This window comes from Oncorhynchus clarkii, chromosome 5 (assembly GCF_045791955.1).
Source record: "Oncorhynchus clarkii lewisi isolate Uvic-CL-2024 chromosome 5, UVic_Ocla_1.0, whole genome shotgun sequence".
Classification (NCBI taxonomy): Eukaryota; Metazoa; Chordata; class Actinopteri; order Salmoniformes; family Salmonidae; genus Oncorhynchus; species Oncorhynchus clarkii.
Genome location: NC_092151.1, coordinates 49,483,218 through 49,500,561, shown reverse-complemented (window position 1 = coordinate 49,500,561; position 17,344 = coordinate 49,483,218). Strand labels below are relative to the sequence as shown.

Sequence of the window (17,344 nt, the reverse complement as noted above, 5' to 3'; positions counted from 1 at the left end):
TCTTAACAGGCACTGATTGAAAACATAATAATTAATTACATTTCTAAAGAATGCAAATTAATAGAGGGAAAATCTTTTGTCAAAATATTGATGTCTCCAGATTGACTTTAGTTGCAGTATAACATTAGCCAGCTAGCTAGCTAAGATTGAGTGGAGACCACCAGATAGCTAATGTTAGAATTGCTAAGTATTTTTGACAAACATTGCTAGATAATGACAACATTGTAAATTTGATGACATGATGATGATGACACAGTTCTTTCCTACTAAATAGTTGCTTACTTTAACAATGTCATCGTCTTTCCAAGCCTCTATAGTGTTTTTAGGTGAAACAGTCATTAGCTCTCGTTCCACTTTTGGACATCAACATGGCTGTGGAGTCTGTATAACTTTGATAACATTGGCAACGGTGACCGAGTGAGGGACGTGCAAAACATGAATTATCAGTAAATCTTGTCTTTACCTTTACCTGAATTTGTAAAAACAAAAGGAATAAGATAAGTGTCATCCCTAAATGATGAATGTTTTGTCTTCAAATATACTAGCACAGTTACAGTACACCTTCAGATATGAGTCAATGGCTCAAATGTCATCATATTCCCTATATAGTGCACTTTTGACCAGAGCCCTATGCACTATAGAGGATATGATGAAAAATGTGTACCCTGGTGTCCTCAACTGAAGTGCATTGTCAGGTGGAGGGGTATCTGTCTTTATGAGTGATAACTGTATTGAGGTAATGAATGGAAATCCCCACAGCTCCAGAACACCCATTATTAATCTCACCAGTAACTGCTGATAAACTCTATTCCTGATGGCACTGCCACCACCACCCCCACCCTCCTTCATCATATCATCCCTCATCCCATCACATTCCTCTCAATCGTCTCTCTGTCTTTAGCTGTTTCAAATATGAAAAGAGAAAATGTGACCTATGAGAGATTATTGATCTGTCCGTCCGTCCGTCCGTCCGTCCCGTCCGTCCGTCCCGTCCCGTCCCGTCCGTCCAAAACCATTGAGAAACAAAATGACATGCAAACTCAGCAGCTAAATGACAAATGTATTTTATTTTCTATATTTTAAAGGTTTATTTACAAACAAACAAAAATAAAAACAGAAATCCACATTTTTTGGGGGGACAAACACCGTTTGTCTGCATATAGTTGTAAGAAAGTTTTACATGTACCTTTCCTTAGCCTGTGTCAAGTAACCAACTAATTGCTTATTTTTACCCAGCCTTGGTTAATTAACATGAATGAGCTCAACAATGATCAGGTGTGTCAGGGTTTAAGGGGAGTGTATGTGTGGCTCGTTACAACATTATCTCCATAATCTTCCCCTCTCTCTCTCCAACATGCACATTTTCGTAAAAATATTAAACCTGTACTGTCGTGGTCGTAAACCAAAAGGTCCGGGCCCGTATTCACAAAGCGTCTCAGAGTGTGAGTGCTGATCTAGGAGGATCAGTTTAGTGCCGTGTCCATATAATCTTCATTATAATCTAAAAGTTAAAACTGATCCTAGTTCAGAAATGAGACTATTTCCTATTTCCTTTCTCTGGGCACTGTTCTTTTGTTATTTTTGCATAAAAAATAATTATATATATATATATATATAGAAACGTATGTGCTGGTTTATTCAGTGTTCTCCATACTCCTAAAATGGTAAACGCACATGTCCCTTCATGCTGTGCTACATACATCATCATAATGCCCATTCCAGAATACTAGCTAGCTGTGGTCAGAATTATTGCGAAAAAAGCACATAGGAAACTTTCCCTCCAAAGGCATGCATCAAAAACAGCACAAACCAACAGTGCTGCTATCCATCTGAACTGTGTACAGTACTAGTTCCTATACACGTACTATGGCAGAACAGGATTAAGCACTCTTTGTTGGAATAGAACATCTCTCCACGTTTAGAATCCTAGAATGGGCCAGAGAGTTCCAATCTAGAATCTAGATAATATATCTCCCTTTTAACCTTCTTTACACTTAATCTAACTGACTGAAGAGTCTGTATCGGTTTTCAAAACAAAGAAAATTACTTAGAATGTTTTGCTTTGGCCAGTTTCATTCCACGCAACATTAATAATCAACCCAACATCAGTGACTAGCTACAAAGAAAGTTACACATATGCTCAGAATTTCTATAATGTCTAGTCAACTTGCCATGTTATACCTTCCCAGTTCTATAGACTGCATTTCTTACTGTACTAGTCATTACTGTAATTCTGAGACTGCTAGAATATAATGACAGAACCATTTTATAGAAGTTCACATTGTGTTAAAAAATTCCAATTGATAAACAGAGAAATTTGGCCATCTTCATTGCTTACATCTTCCTCTCTAAAAATACTGAAACATAGAACACATATGATAAAGTAATGTATGTGTGCGTCGCAGCTCTTCGCACTCAAAACAAAAAAGAATCGAACATTGCGATAGTTTTAGGCACAAATACTTAAGAATGTCCTTTTGTGAAAATTCAAATGCTTCCATTACACATGAATAATGTCTAGGCAAACAATGAACAAAACAACAAAACATAATCTCACAGTGCATTGAACGTCAACATTTTTAGATATTATCCTTTTTTAAGTGTTTGTGACAGTGCTTGCTTTTATGAGACATTTTGTTGGTGGACTTTGTATTGGTAGAATACCTCTGTATTGAAGTACTGTTAAAATATTTGTAAAACTATCTGTAAGGGTTTCGATACTCTGTACTGATAGAGCATGTTTGGTGCCATGAAGACCGGCTCTAAAACCATGAGAGGTTGTTGTTATTGTGTGTGAGGAAAATATTACTCACATGGTCGTGATACACAATTCATTGGGTTCTTTAACAAACAAAAAACATAAATTCATAAGCATGTCAAATAGCCTACAACCTTACGGGGTAAGCGGTGTTATCATGTATGACCTCATTTGATTGACTCACAGTTGAGTCACATTTCTGGACCCTCAGGATACTAAATCAATTAGTGCATAAATGTTTTTTGTGTTGATATTGTTACAGTTACTATTGTTTACTGTAATGTGTTATTGCACAATTGAATTGTCAGCATGTTGAGAATTTGATTGATTTGATAGAAATTTTCAACAACCAAAACATTACTCTTCTTTATACCCATGTTAGTCACAATATTCTGATTTTAAGATATTCCCCAGTCAGTTTAGAGTATCTAGGCCCAGATATGATGAATTCACACACACAAGAGAAAGACACCTTAATGCAAACCAGCGTGTGTTGATCTCGCGCTAATAACACATTTTTGGAAAATCGGCCCTGAACACTTGACTTATGACACTTCCAGAAGTGTCTGGAAAGGTCACATCTGCCTCTTCAACATCAGTTGACAGTGACTGGTAAGCTGACAACACAGTAATACCCAGTTAACAGCTGATATTATACACTCCTAGAATGGAAATCTACAGCATAGGCATATTGCTGAAAAAGTCCTAGAAAACGTATAAATTGTCTGTCGGCAGGAAGACTTTTCTTTCCATTGAGATGAATGGGATTTTTAAAAAATCATTCATGCCACACTATTCTATCACATTATTCACAATACATGATATGAAAGGCTAGTCAATGAATAGAAAATGTTAAAAATCAACAATAAAAAATGCTGACAGAATATAACATCCAAAATGTAACACATTTTAGTTCTTTCAGTGGATGAAATAAACAATTTCATGAAAAAATAGGGAATCAAAAGGTGTCAAAATTAATTAAACATTTGCAGTCAAGATATAATATTCAACAATGATTCATATTTACAGTAATTCTAAAGTGGCATATTGTATGTGGGTCGTCAGACATATAATAACTGTTCATTGCTGTAGGCAACTCACCCAACACACCCACAGTAAAAAAATATTGACAACTTCATGTACACTTTAAGAAGGTATTTCTGTATTGTGTAGCATGAATATATTGGTAAAATTAAAGTTATTGGTATTATTCATTTTATTGAAATCATATATAGCATCTCTAGAAATAATATTGTTCCAAAGATGGAGTAGCATAAAGAGGAAACACTTTGTAGTTTGTGGAAATGTGAATTGAATGTAGGAGAATATAACACAATAGATCTGGTAGAAGAAAATACAAAGAAAAAAACAACAATTTATTTTTTACTACTACCATCTTTGAAATACAACAGAAAGGTCAGAAATCTAGCCATCACTCTGGTTGGTGTCCGATGGTGTCCACACGATGGCGGCAGTGTATGTGCAAAATTTCAGACGGACAACTTGAAGTATGAGTGAACTACATGACATTTAGTGTGAAGTCACCCAGGTACATTTGGGCAAATCGTGTAGGAGACATTTACATTAACGTTACATTTTTCTGCACAAGGATAGCAGCAAAATTTTGTGACAGATACGAGGTTTCCGCATACCCCCGTAGCACATTGGCTATCTAGCTAGCTTTGTTTGACCCCGATTGGTGCTTATTTGACAAAGTTATAGTCAATCAAGTGAAGAGTGCCCGCGTCATAGGTATGCCATGAAGGCGTCGCTCTCTGACCAAATTTGGTGTCCTATAGGATATACTACACTCTGAATTATATAGTGAAGTCTGGTTACGTTCTAGGATCTCTGCGGAATAAATACGAACGTGATTTTACTGGTTGAAACAACGTTTAGTGTTAGATTTTCACAGATTCCTTCTTTGCAACTTGAATGTGTGGAAATGCTAGGATATTTTTTAGGATATGAAAAACGATTTTATCTAACAAAAGGACATGTTATCGCTGGGAGCCTTTGGATGATAAATCAGAGCAAGATTTCAGAATGTAAGTACACATGTCACCCTCAGAGGTGAATATATCAAACCTATCGTGGTGAAAAGTGTTTTGTTGTTAGGAGCTCTCCTCAAACAATAGCATGGCATTTTTTCACAGTAATAGCTACTGTAAATTGGACAGTGCAGTTGTATTAACAAGAATTTAAGCTTTCAGCCGATATAAGACACTTATATGTACCAACATTTGTTGTTTCTCTCAAGTCTGCGATCGTGACACAAGGTGCTGCATGATTTACAACTGTCCCGTTGACGGGACGCCTATCCCTAATAATTTTTTTAATGAATTATGAAACAAGGACATAAATACTATACAGACAAATAAGGATTCTCAGTTTGACTTCAGAACAGGCATTTCTCAGTATCAAGTAGTGCTATCTATTGCATTAAGGTTTTCTTATCTCGAATGAACGATGAATGATGTCACTTATTCACCTTTTTTCCACATATAAATTATATCCAGGTTCCTGAAAGAAGTAAGATACTGTTATGATTGAGAATGCACCACACAGTATCTGCAAATACTAGATCTATAAAACTATTTACAACACACATATAGATAATTTTCATATCACAGTCTATTATAAATGTACACCGTTTTTGAAGCAACATTACATAACGTCTGTCACTGTCTGAATTTAGGAATAGAAAAAACAGAATCATCCATCCCTCGCCCACACCACACAACATCCTTCTCTCCAAAAATAAAAATAAAAGCAGCAATTATATTTATTTAATTCCCTTTTGGACCCGAACCGCTGTAGGAAGATATTATGGCTCAAGAGGATGTATTGTTGAGAGCAATGGAACACCTAGCTACTGTACTAGTGTTTGATTGCTAAGATGAGATAAAGATTCCACTAATTTGTTATCAGATTTATGTTTGAGTGTGTGCTTTTTGACAGTTTCAAGGTTCGCTTGCGTCAGTTATTCCACAGTGGTGACAAAGCTGCGTAGTATGAGATGACATTTGTTCCTCTTTTCGCTGGTACAAAACAAAAAATATAAATACTCAGGATTCATCACGGCGCATTCCAGTTTACAAAAACAGAAAAAAACAAACAAACAAAAACACCCCCCCCCCCCAAAAAAAAATATCCATACATTGTATATTTATATTTTTCGGAAAGGAATACTCATGTTTTATATACTAGAGCTTTTAAATTGTCTTTGCCAAATATTCTAGTTGGATTTACAAATATTGATATGTATTTGTTTAATATACATTCTTAAGTTTAGGAAGAAAACGTGTCTAAAATATAATACAAGGGTAGTCTGTACAGGAATTCTATGAGGTTATTTTTTCAGAAGAAATTTGTCTAAAATTTCTTGTATCTCCATTAAAAGTGAATTCAAACAGAAGTTTAAAAAAGTCAAATGGGATCATAAATTTGATGCGAACCGCATCTTATCTTGGTCAGTCTCTGTACTGCTTAAGTTAGAATCTCTTCTAGAATCTTTTCTAGAACCTGTGGAATCCCTGTGCTGGGCTGTAGAGGACGCCGCTCGCACCGGGGGCAATGCTCCCGATGACATCTGGCAGAACAGGTTGACCCTCTGGGGCACTGTGGTGCGGAGACCGCTCTGCATACCTGGCCCCTGGACCGCAGCCACCGGCAGGGCGATGGAGGACAGGAAGTCCCCGGACACTCCAGGGTGCGCTCTGGGCCCCAGGGATGTGTCATGGGGCAGGGAGGGTTGGGAGGCAGATAGGTGGCGTACATCTTGACTCAGGCTTCCAGACTGGACAGTATGGCTGCCCTTGTGGAGAATGTCACTCCTCTGAGGTGAAGGGACTTGCTGCTGTGTTGGCTGCTGCTGCTGCTGCTGTGGTTGTTGTGTTGCCAAGGAGGCTGCAGCTCCTCCTGTTTTCTGGGGCAGCTGTTGTGGTTGCTGTGGTAGTGGTTGTTGGGGTGGTAGGGCAGTAGGCAGCGGCTGCTGGAAAAGGGAGAGCTGGGAGGCGGTGGGCGAGCCATACTGGAAGCTGCGTCCCGCCAGCCCAGGGGTCTGCACAGGTGGACTGCACACAGCCGTGTTGCAGGATACTGGGGACATGATAGCTCCTTGCTGCTGGAGAGAGAGGGGGGTCTGGGGTACAGGCGAGGATGAGTTCAGGCTGCTGTGGGAGACACTGGGGACAGGGTAGACACCCTGCGTCGAGGCTGGCAGGATGCGGGCGGTGGCTGCGGCAGAGGGAGCAATGACGCCCGAAGCACTGTATGTTAAATGGGCGGATGACTGCTGAAACTGGTTGGTGCCCAGGGCAGTGGTGTAGGTCTGCTGAGCAGGAGAGTTAATCATGGAATTTCCAGATATCGGGGTTGAATTCATCCCGGTGACCGACATCCCTGTGACCGACTGCTTGCGGTCCACCATCATCACCATCTCCCTGTCCTGATGGATTATGTGCCTCAATATCTCGTTCTCCTGTGTGTTGAATACCCCAGCGTTCAGATCCTTCTGGAACTTCTGGAGAAGTAGGCTGTTCTTCTTTCCTGTTAGGAAAGTTAGCGGTTAGGTTGACTTCAGCCATGGCACACATGTTAACATATTAACAAACCACACTATATACACTCCAGCAAAGGTGGATGTTATGACACTGGTTATTATGAGGTGTGATAACAGTGAGTATAAATGGGGGTGACTATGGTATAAGTATAAGGAAATCTGAGTGAGAGTACTGTAATAAGAAAAAAAACATCATAGTACATAGTGATAAGATATTAAGAAGTAAGAGGTAAAAGGGAAGAAATTAATATAGAGAGTAGTATAAGGATTTAGGATATACACCCCCCCCCCCCCCCAAACAAAGGTTTGATTCTAATAATTTTCACAAATACACCATAGGAACAATATCTAATTAAAAGACACATTCAATTTACACCTTACTAATTTTAACTACACATTCAGTTGTACAACAGTTGGCTATAAACTGTAAAATACACTGTAAGGATTCAACCACCACTATTAAACATATTTCAACACAGTCTAAAAACTATAGGTCCCCACTACTGTAACATATTTGTTTAATGACAGTTTAAGTTAGTGACATGACGTTATAAAACGTTTTTAAAATACAAAATACAATGGGTATAGAAAGTCACCACCCCCTTTCAAAATGTTCACATTTTGTTGCCTTACAGACTGAAATGAAAACACATAAAATTATACTTTTTCCAGCTTTATTTACACACAGTAACACACAATATCAAAGTGAGATTATTATTATTTTTTTAATCCTAAAATTAATTACATGTAAAATAGTGAAATACCCTATTTGGATAACTGAACACCCCCCTTTGAATTGCATTGTAGATTTACCACCTTCCAGATCACACACCAAGCTAATTGGCTTCAAATTGTGATCAATTGTAGTGACTTTGATTAGTTCAGAATAAAAGCAGTTGTTCCTAGAGGACTCCACTGCTCAGTAGTACAATTCAAAGCAAAGAATCCACTATGGGCCGAAAGGTACTTTCAAAAGATCTATGAGATAAAGTTGTGGAAAGGCACACGTCAGGGGATGGATATTAAAAGATTTCAAAGGCTTTGTCTATCCCTCGGAGCACAATTAAGACCATTGTTATGAAGTGGAAGGCGTATGGCACCACCCAGACCCTGCATAGATCAGGCCGTCCTCCAAACTGGATGACCGGGCAAGGAGAAGACTGATCAGAGAGGCTTCCAAGAAGCCAATGGCAACTTTGATGGAGCTAGAGGCCTTTATGGCAAAGACTGGTCAATGTGTGCATTTGACCACAATATCACAAGCACTCCACAAATCTGGCCTCTATGTGAGGGTGGAAAGAAAAAAAACACTCTTCAAAAAAAGCCACATCAAGTCTCGTTTGAGCTTTGCCAAAAAGCACATTTGTAGATTCCGAGGCCAAGTGGCAAAAGGTGCTGTGGTCAATTGAGACCAAAACTGAACCTTTTGACCTGAACGCAAAACGATGTGTCTGGCAAAAACCCAATACATCTTTCCACCTAAAGAACACAATGCCTACAGTAAAGCATGGCGGTGGCAGCATCCTTTTGTAGGGGTGTTTCTCTTCAGCAGGGACTGGAGCGCTTGTCAGGATATAAGTGAAAATGGACAGTGCAAGATGCCAACAGATTCTTGAGTAGAACCTGCAGGCCTCTGCCAGGAAGTTGAAAATGGGAAGATGGTTCACATTTCAACATGACAATGACCCAAAGCACACCGCTAAAGCAATCCAAGTGGCTGAAGGACAAGAAGGTGAATGTCCTTGGGTGGCCTTGTCAGAGCCCCAACCTAAATCCCATCCAGAATCTGTGGAATGACTTGAAGAGTGAGCGGTCACCATGCATTTTGACTTAGCTTGAACAATTCTGCAAGTTAGAATGTGCAAATATTACAAAGTCTAGATGTGCAAAGTTAGCAGAGATGTATTCAAAGAGACTCATGGCTGTAATTCAAGCAAAAGGTGGTTCCAACAAGTATTAACTCAGGGGGGTGTTCACTTATCCTAATAGGGTATTTTACAGTTTTAATTGTAATAAATTGTCACATTTATTTTAATATTTTTTTTACTTGGATAGTGTAGATTACTGTGTGTAACTAAAGCTTGGAAAAAGTCAGATTTTTTGTGTGTTCATTTCAGGCTGAAAGGCAACAAAAGGTGCACATTTTGAAAGGAGGTGGTGGCTTTCTATACCCACTGTAAATACACTACCGTTCAAAAGTTTGGGGTCACTTGGAAATGTCCTTGCTTTAAAAGCACTTTTGTTAATGAAAATAACGTCAAATTGATCAGAAATACAGTGTAGACATTGTTAATGTTGTAAAAGCTGAAATAAATCATTGTCTCTACTATTATTCCGACATTTCACATTCTTAAAATAAAGTGGTGATCCTAACTGACCTAAAACTGGGAATTTGTTATTAGGATTAAATGTCAAGAAATGTGAAAAACAGAGTTTTCGGCCGACAGCCGACCACTCCTCTCAGGTGGGGATGAAGACCAGGACAAATTCCCATTCTTTAACCGGAATGTAACAACAACCTCAGCAGGGCCCTCTTCCTCATCACTGGATTGTTCCATCGGTTGTCTCTTGGTCTGGATCATATTCTGTGTTCAAGTTCTGACACTTCCTCCTCTAATGCATCCTCACTGTCAGTTTCCTGGCCTCTCTCCTCCTCACCAGTATCATGATCAAAGATATGATCAAGAGCCTCACATACAGTATATCGTTTGGTCATTGTGCTGCCACAGAATTAATTGTGAGCAAGGCCTCAAAAAAGCTTTATGTACCAGAGCTGCGAGAGAAGTTCTACATATTATTGAAACAATGTGATGATTGTTTGTGAGAATGCAAACAGGTAACTTTCCTGTGGGGGAAAGATACTATTTGGGAAACATTCCCGTGGGGGTTGCCATGGAAGCCAAAAAAGGGAGAGAGGTGTGTGTGTGTGTGTGTGTGTGTGTGTGTGTGTGTGTGTGTGTGTGTGTGTGTGTGTGTGTGTGTGTGTGTGTGTGTGTGCGCGTCTGTGTTCAAACACACATGCATATGGGGTCTGGGAGAGGAAGTGTGTCCATCTGATGAATGTGCATGTGCCTGAACTCAATTTTATACACTAATTGTAGTCTCACCCATTCATTTCTAATGACCGGTCATTTTTGACTGGGAACTCCACAGGTGTACAAAAGCTAAATAAAACACTCAAAATTGAATGAAAATCATCCAAATGTATTTAGTGTGTTCCGACACCCTGTGTGGACAAAGTCATGGAACCTTATGACAATAGGTTTAAATTAACTACATTTTTCAGAGAGAGAACTTTTAAATGGTCCAATTCGACCGGGAACACAGCAGGAGGGTTACAGTAATGATGGACTGCCCTTTCTCTTTGTTTATTTGAGCTGTTCTTGACATAATTTGGACTATTTTCTGTAAACCACCCTCTACCTTGTCACAACACAACTGATTGTCCAAAACGCAATAAGGAAAGAAATTCCACTAATTAACTTTTAACAAGGCACACCTGTTAATTGAAACGCATTCCAGGTGACTACCTCATGAAGCTAGTTGAGAGAATGCCAAGAGTGTGCAAAGCTGTCATCACGTCAAAGGGTGGCTACTCTGAAGAATCTCATATAAAATCAGTTTTGATTGGTTTAACACTTTTTTGCTTACTACATGGTTCCATATGTGTTATTTCATAGTTTTGATGTCTTCACTAATATTCTGCAATGAAGAAAATTATTTAAAAAAAGAAAAAACCTTGAATGATTAGGTGTCCAAACTTTATTGGAGTCACACACCTGGAAAGTGTTGGAAAGTCACACACCTGTCTATGTAAGTTGACAGTGCATGTCAGAGCAAAAACCAAGCCATGAGGCTGAAGAAATTCTCAGAAGAGCTCTGAGTCAGGATTGTGTCCATCATCTTGAATCTTAGTTTCATCAGATCAGAGAATCTTGTTTCCCATGGTATGAGAGTCCTTTAGGTGCCTTTTGGCATACTCCAAGCAGGCTATCGGGCTTCCTTCTAGCCACTCTACCATAAAAGCCTGATTGGTGGAATGCTGCTGAGATGGTTGTCCTTCTGGAAGGTTCTCCCATTTCCACAGAGTTAACTCTGGAGCTCTGTCAGAGTGACCATTGGGTACTTGGTCACCTCCCTGACCTGGCTGGGCGGCCAGCTCTAGAAATAGGGGCTGGTGGTTCCAAACCTCTTTCCATTTAAGAATGATGGAGGCCACTGTGTTCTTGGGGGCCTTCAGTACTGTAGAAACTGTTTGGTATCCTTTCCCAGATCTGTGCCTCGACACAATCCTCTCTCAGACCTTTATAGACAATTCATTCAACCTCATGGCTTGGTTTCTAGCTTTGACATGCACTGTCAACTGTGGGACCTTATATGGACAGGTTTTTGCTTTTCCAAATCATGTCCAATGTGTAGGTCAAGAAAATATATAGAGGCGGCATTGTACTAGGTAGAAAATATAAATGTTGCTTTAAAATACAGGAATACACATATGAAAATTAAATAGGAATTTATAAAATGTTTCATTGTATAGGGAATTGGTACCTGTAAATGTACTCTTTCGGTTGTCCATGTAATCTACATTAATACTCTCTTAAGCTGACACTCCCCAAAATCGGGCACTAGAATTACTTTTAAAAATATGTATAAGTTTACATTACTTATTTTATTGATTTCCCACCGTTTTATAAGTCAGAAGCAGCCATCCAGACTTTCCTAGGACCTTGCAAACATCCTCTGTCGAATAAACTTGCATGTGCCTTCCTCTGGTGGTAGGCTGCATCATTCAATCCATTTATATCACTCGACTACAACTTTGCATCAAATCGTCCTACGTCAAAAAAAAAGTATCCAGCTCGACTGCTTCATGGCACAGACATGGCAAAGCAATCACTGAATTTGTCTCAAGCAAGCAGATCTAAATATATCATATTCATAGCTCTGCGATAAAGAATGTGACCTACACACTTCCTTAAACCTAAAGTAAGTAAAGAAGTAATTTTTTGTCAAACATTTGTTTTATGTCGGAGGCAGACACATTGCATATGATCAGAATGACAAAATCAAGCCCTTTACATAGCCCTTCTCCCCTTGCCTATAGGAGGGACAGACGCATTTTAAATGGCCCAAATTTAACAGATTTTGACTATCACTAAGGTTTGGACTATCACTATATGTTTGGTAAAGTAATAAAGAGGGTGAAATATTTTGGGAAGATGTTCCTAAAACATATTACAACAATATATGGACATATTATAAAATATGAAAAGGCTTATTCATTCATACATTCTATTTTGTTGTTGTCATATCCTCATTTTTGTATATGTTTTATTTTACTTTTATGATGTAGATCATATGGGTTGAAAAGTGTTTTTTCTCAGACATAAATAAACAATTCCAGGTGAAAGCCAAAGGTCATAGCATTCTGGGGGAATACTACGTTAATAAAATATTGCCCTCATGTGAGATTGATGACTAAGTTCATAGCAAAACATTGCAAAGTGGCTGTCAGTTCAACTGGTTTTAGCCTTATAATAGCTATCCTTTAGAAAATACAATGTTAGTGGCATTGTCATTACGATCATGGGGTATTGCCTCCCAGTTGATATACGGTCAGCTGTACAGATGGCCAGGTCAACGGCAGGGCACATTAAAAACAACAGGATTTTAATATCCATAGCTTTGTGTGAAAGAGAATCAAGGGGATCCCTGGATTCCTAGTGAGGTAGTGTTGGGAAATCCATCCCTTGGTCTGCGTCGGAAAAGGAACCCCATTCTCTTTATAGTGAGCCAATGGTCAAAAGTAGAGCACTTTATAGGGAATAGGGCACCATTTTGGGACACCTCTCAAGTCCTTATTATGCCTCACATTATGCCTCGTCAACCAGCACAAAGTAATAACTGTCCGGGAAAGTTTTGTAGCGCAGTCGCTAGCACTGGATGAGCATTGGCAGGTGGATCAGGTGTGATTGATTCTCTCAGACTGGGTATCTCATTTTTTTGTTGTTGTTTTATTTTTCTTTATTTAACTAGGCAAGTAAGAACAAATTCTTATTTACAATGGCGGCCTGCCGGGGAACAGTGGGTTAAATGCCATGCTCAGGGGCAGAATGACAGATTTTTACCTTGTCAGCTTGGGGATTCGATCCAGCAACCTTTTGGTTACTGGCCCAACGCTCTAACCCCTAGAGAGCCAATGAGTACTTTATTAGCCATTCCACGGTAGTCAATCAGTCATTGGCTTGGCTGTGATTACCTTGGATACGGACCAATGACAGTGCTGAACATTAAGACTCTGACTGATCACAATGCTGAACACTAGGGAAGTGGCTAGATGCTAATGCATCGAGTCTTCTTGGGTACGATGCTAAAAGCTTGGCGCACCTATATTTTCTTGGAGTTTCTCCCATTCTTCTCTGCAGATCCTCTCAAGCTCTGTCAGGTTGGATGTGGAGCGTTGCGGCACAGTTATTTTCAGGTCTCTCCAGATAAGTTAAATCGGCTTCAAGTTCGGGCTCTGGCTGGGTCACTCAAGGACATTTAGAGACTTGTGCCAAAGCCATGCCTGCGTTGTCTTGGCTGTGTGCTTAGGGTTGTTGTCCTGTTGGAAGGTGAACCTTCACCCCAGTCTGAGGGCCTGAGCACTCTGGAGCAGGTTTTCATCAAGGAGCTCTGTAGTTTGCGTCGTTCATCTTTGCCTCTCTCCTGACTAGTCTCCCAGTCCCTGCCACTGAAAAACATCCCCACAGCTTGATGCTGCCACCACCATGCTTCACCGTATGGATGGTACCAGGATTCATCGAGACATGACACTTGGCATGCAGGCCAAAGAGTTCAATCTTGGTCACATCAGACCAGAGAATCTTGTTTCTCATAGTCTGAGATTCTTTAGGTGCCTTTTGGAAAACTCCAAGAGGACAGTCCTGTGCCTTTTACTGAAGAGTGGTTTCCGTACCTTTGGAAGACATAGCTTAGACTGTAGCCTACAAAAGCCTATTCCTGCTCTTTTACCGCGATCCATCATCATAGTGGTCTCTGACTTGTGGTCAGACACACTCAAGTGGAAAAAATGTAGACTTGCACCTTTTTGAATGCTGATTTAAATGTCATTGAGAAAACAGAGAAGTGTCAACGTTTTTTTTCGCAAACATCCTTTTTGAATTTAAAAGTAATCATCAAAGTAATAATCTAGTTTTTCAAAAGTTTACAGTTACCGTTTTTTTGTAATCCCTTACATGTAAGGCTAATCCCTTGTAATCCCTTCCGTTACTCCCCAACCCACTTCATGGCGCTTAATGGTTTTTGCGACTGCACTTGAAAAATGTTGTGCTTTTTATCACAGACTACTTTGTGTCAAAGTTTAACAAGGACATTTGTTTTGAAACCATTTCAAATGTTTAAATAGTCGCAGGATTTTATGTCATCAACCCGGGATATGGCATATCTCGTTGGCTCTGGGGCCATCCTGATATAATCCTAATATAATCTTGTTTCTCGTAGTCTGAGAGTCTTTAGGTGCCTTTTGGAAAACTCCAGGAGGACAGTCCTGTGCCTTTTACTGAAGAGTGGTTTCCGTATGGCCACTCTACCACAAAGGCCTGATTGGTGGAGTGCTGCAGAGATGGTTATCCTTCTAGAAGGTTGTCCCATCTCCACAGAGGAACTCTGGAGCTCTGTCAGAGTGGCCATCGGGTTTATCGGGCGACCAGCTCTAAGAAGAGTCTTGGTGGTTCTAAACTTTTTCCATTTAAGGATGATGGAGGCCATTGTGTTCCTAGGGACCTTTAATGCTGCAGAAATGTTTTGGTACCCTTCCCCAGATATGTGCCTCGACACAATCCTGTCTCGGAGCTCTACCGACAATTGAACCTTATATAGACAGGTATGTGCCTTTCCAAATCATATCCAATCAATTGAATTTAACGCAAGTGGACTCCAAGTTGTAGAAACATCTCAAGGATAACAAATGGAAACAAGATACACCTGTGCTCAATTTTGACTCATAGCAAAGGTTCTGAAAACTTATGTAAATTATAGAAATATAGAAAACATAGAAAAAGTCAAGGGGTCTGAATACTTTCTGAAGGCACTGTTGTTTTCTTTCAACATACTGTACTTGGTTTCCTTTTTGGTGAAAGGATAGTACTAGTGTTTATGATGAATATTTATTGTCTTTAGACATGAAACGATCTAAAATGCACCGAAATATACGGAAATGGGTAATCAGCTATTTCAGTAGCTGTTTCACAAAGCATTTTTGTATTTTGCTGTTTGTAAGGGTTGAACTAATGGCATGGTGATAACTGTCAATCCATTATGTCAGTGCGCTGGGGAAAATAAATACCACACCAATAAAGAAATAGAAAATAAAAAAAACTGAAACAAAAGGTGGTTAACAGAAATAACCACGAGAACAACAATAAAAACAACAAAAAACACTGATGTTGGTTATAATGACCAACAAAGGAAAGAAACTGCTGTCAAACTTGAACTACTTTTGAATATAAAAATGTATCCAAAACCTTTCACTGATTGATGAGTTATCATGAGTAACAAACTTTAGTTTATTCAAAAACATACGGAACATTCCTGTTGTATCCCATTTTAAAAATGACTTTGCCATCTAGGCCTGTAGATTAAAGCACATTAACTTTAATTTGACTGTGGCTTTAATCAATAAAGAGACCATTTTTAATTTGGAATTCATGCCTTTTATTCGTTATCTAACCGACCAGTCTGTGCAGGTTTATCCCACCTATGGTAATTACTGACGGGGCGGAACAGTGGTACCAATGCTGTGGTACACAGAGCTCAAGCACCTCACCAGGTGGTTGCTTGCTATGACGTCAGCCCAAACTAAAAAAATAGGAAGGGCATTAAGCTGCTTAGGTTTTCAGCCCTGTCTCTCTAACTGTTACTGAAAAAAATAAAATGATCAGCTAACTTCTCAATTTTTTGATTTTTTTATTTATCAAAACTAAGTGTTTTCTCAACAATTATTTTTTTTCAAAAACTCTAATAATTCTGAAATAATTAAAAACATTAAAGAACTGGATGAAAATGGATTCCTTTACTCAACAATATGTGTACAGTTGCATTGATACTATCCAAGTACTTACTAATCTAAGGAAATGTAATAATTTGTGAACAAATGTCAGATATGAACAATTACTGTAGTCAATCCTGTAACATCTAATGGTCAGGATAATGAAAATGCTTACAGAAACAGTACATGTTATATTTTATCAATATTCCTTTGTTTTAGTTACCTCTGTCAAATTACTACTTACAAAATAATAATTTATCAGCCTGTATGTTCACAACAAAAATATGTTACACCTACTGTGGGGCACTTCAGGTTTCTTTTCAATGGAGGAAGGAAATCACCTTGTGAATTAATGTAACTTTGTGAGTTCATGTTCTGGAAGATGTATTTGAGTTCGGATCCATTTTAGTGTCCCTCTGGGTCATTTTACCTGGATGTGCGAATATTGTAGTTGTAATAAAGCATTTACCTGCTGCCTATTCGTCGGCCAGGACACTCTTGACAGCGAGATGTGCTCATCTCAAGAGGAACTCCTGGTCAAATATTTTTTAGATAGAGATACAATGAATCGTGCAACATGTTATTTGTTTTAATGCATGGTATTTTTTTGTTAAAGAACCAACCAGACAAGCACTTAACCAAATGCAGTCCATATATAAACGGGACATCCAGTACTGATCATGACATTGTATTTTCCCTTGTATGAGACAAAACACCCTTTTTTAAAAGTCCAAATGAACAGATTTATTCCATAACACTTCCTGATTTAGGAGAAGTGTTATTTTAAGATCCGGCAGCTTTAAAAAAATATGCCTACCTAAATCTTTGGTGAAAAGGGCAAATGTAAATGATCACCACAGAGGTCAAAGGGCATACGTTTCAGAGGGTAGTAAACACACACTCAGAATCTACAGGGCAATGGAATTGATGTACAGTACTATAGCCAGATGTTTAAAGATATGGGAGGATTGAC

General features: G+C 39.0%; 1 protein-coding gene across 1 annotated transcript in view; it reads right to left on the bottom strand.

The window, feature by feature from the left end:
• Positions 1-6,197: 6,197 nt before the first annotated feature.
• The window catches only part of LOC139408959 (potassium/sodium hyperpolarization-activated cyclic nucleotide-gated channel 1-like), a 156,356-nt gene continuing 145,209 nt past the window's right edge, over positions 6,198-17,344 (bottom strand). The window contains exon 8 of the mRNA XM_071153489.1: positions 6,198-7,309. Within this exon, the coding sequence (XP_071009590.1) occupies positions 6,198-7,309 (1,112 nt within the window). The remainder of the gene's footprint in view (positions 7,310-17,344) is intronic.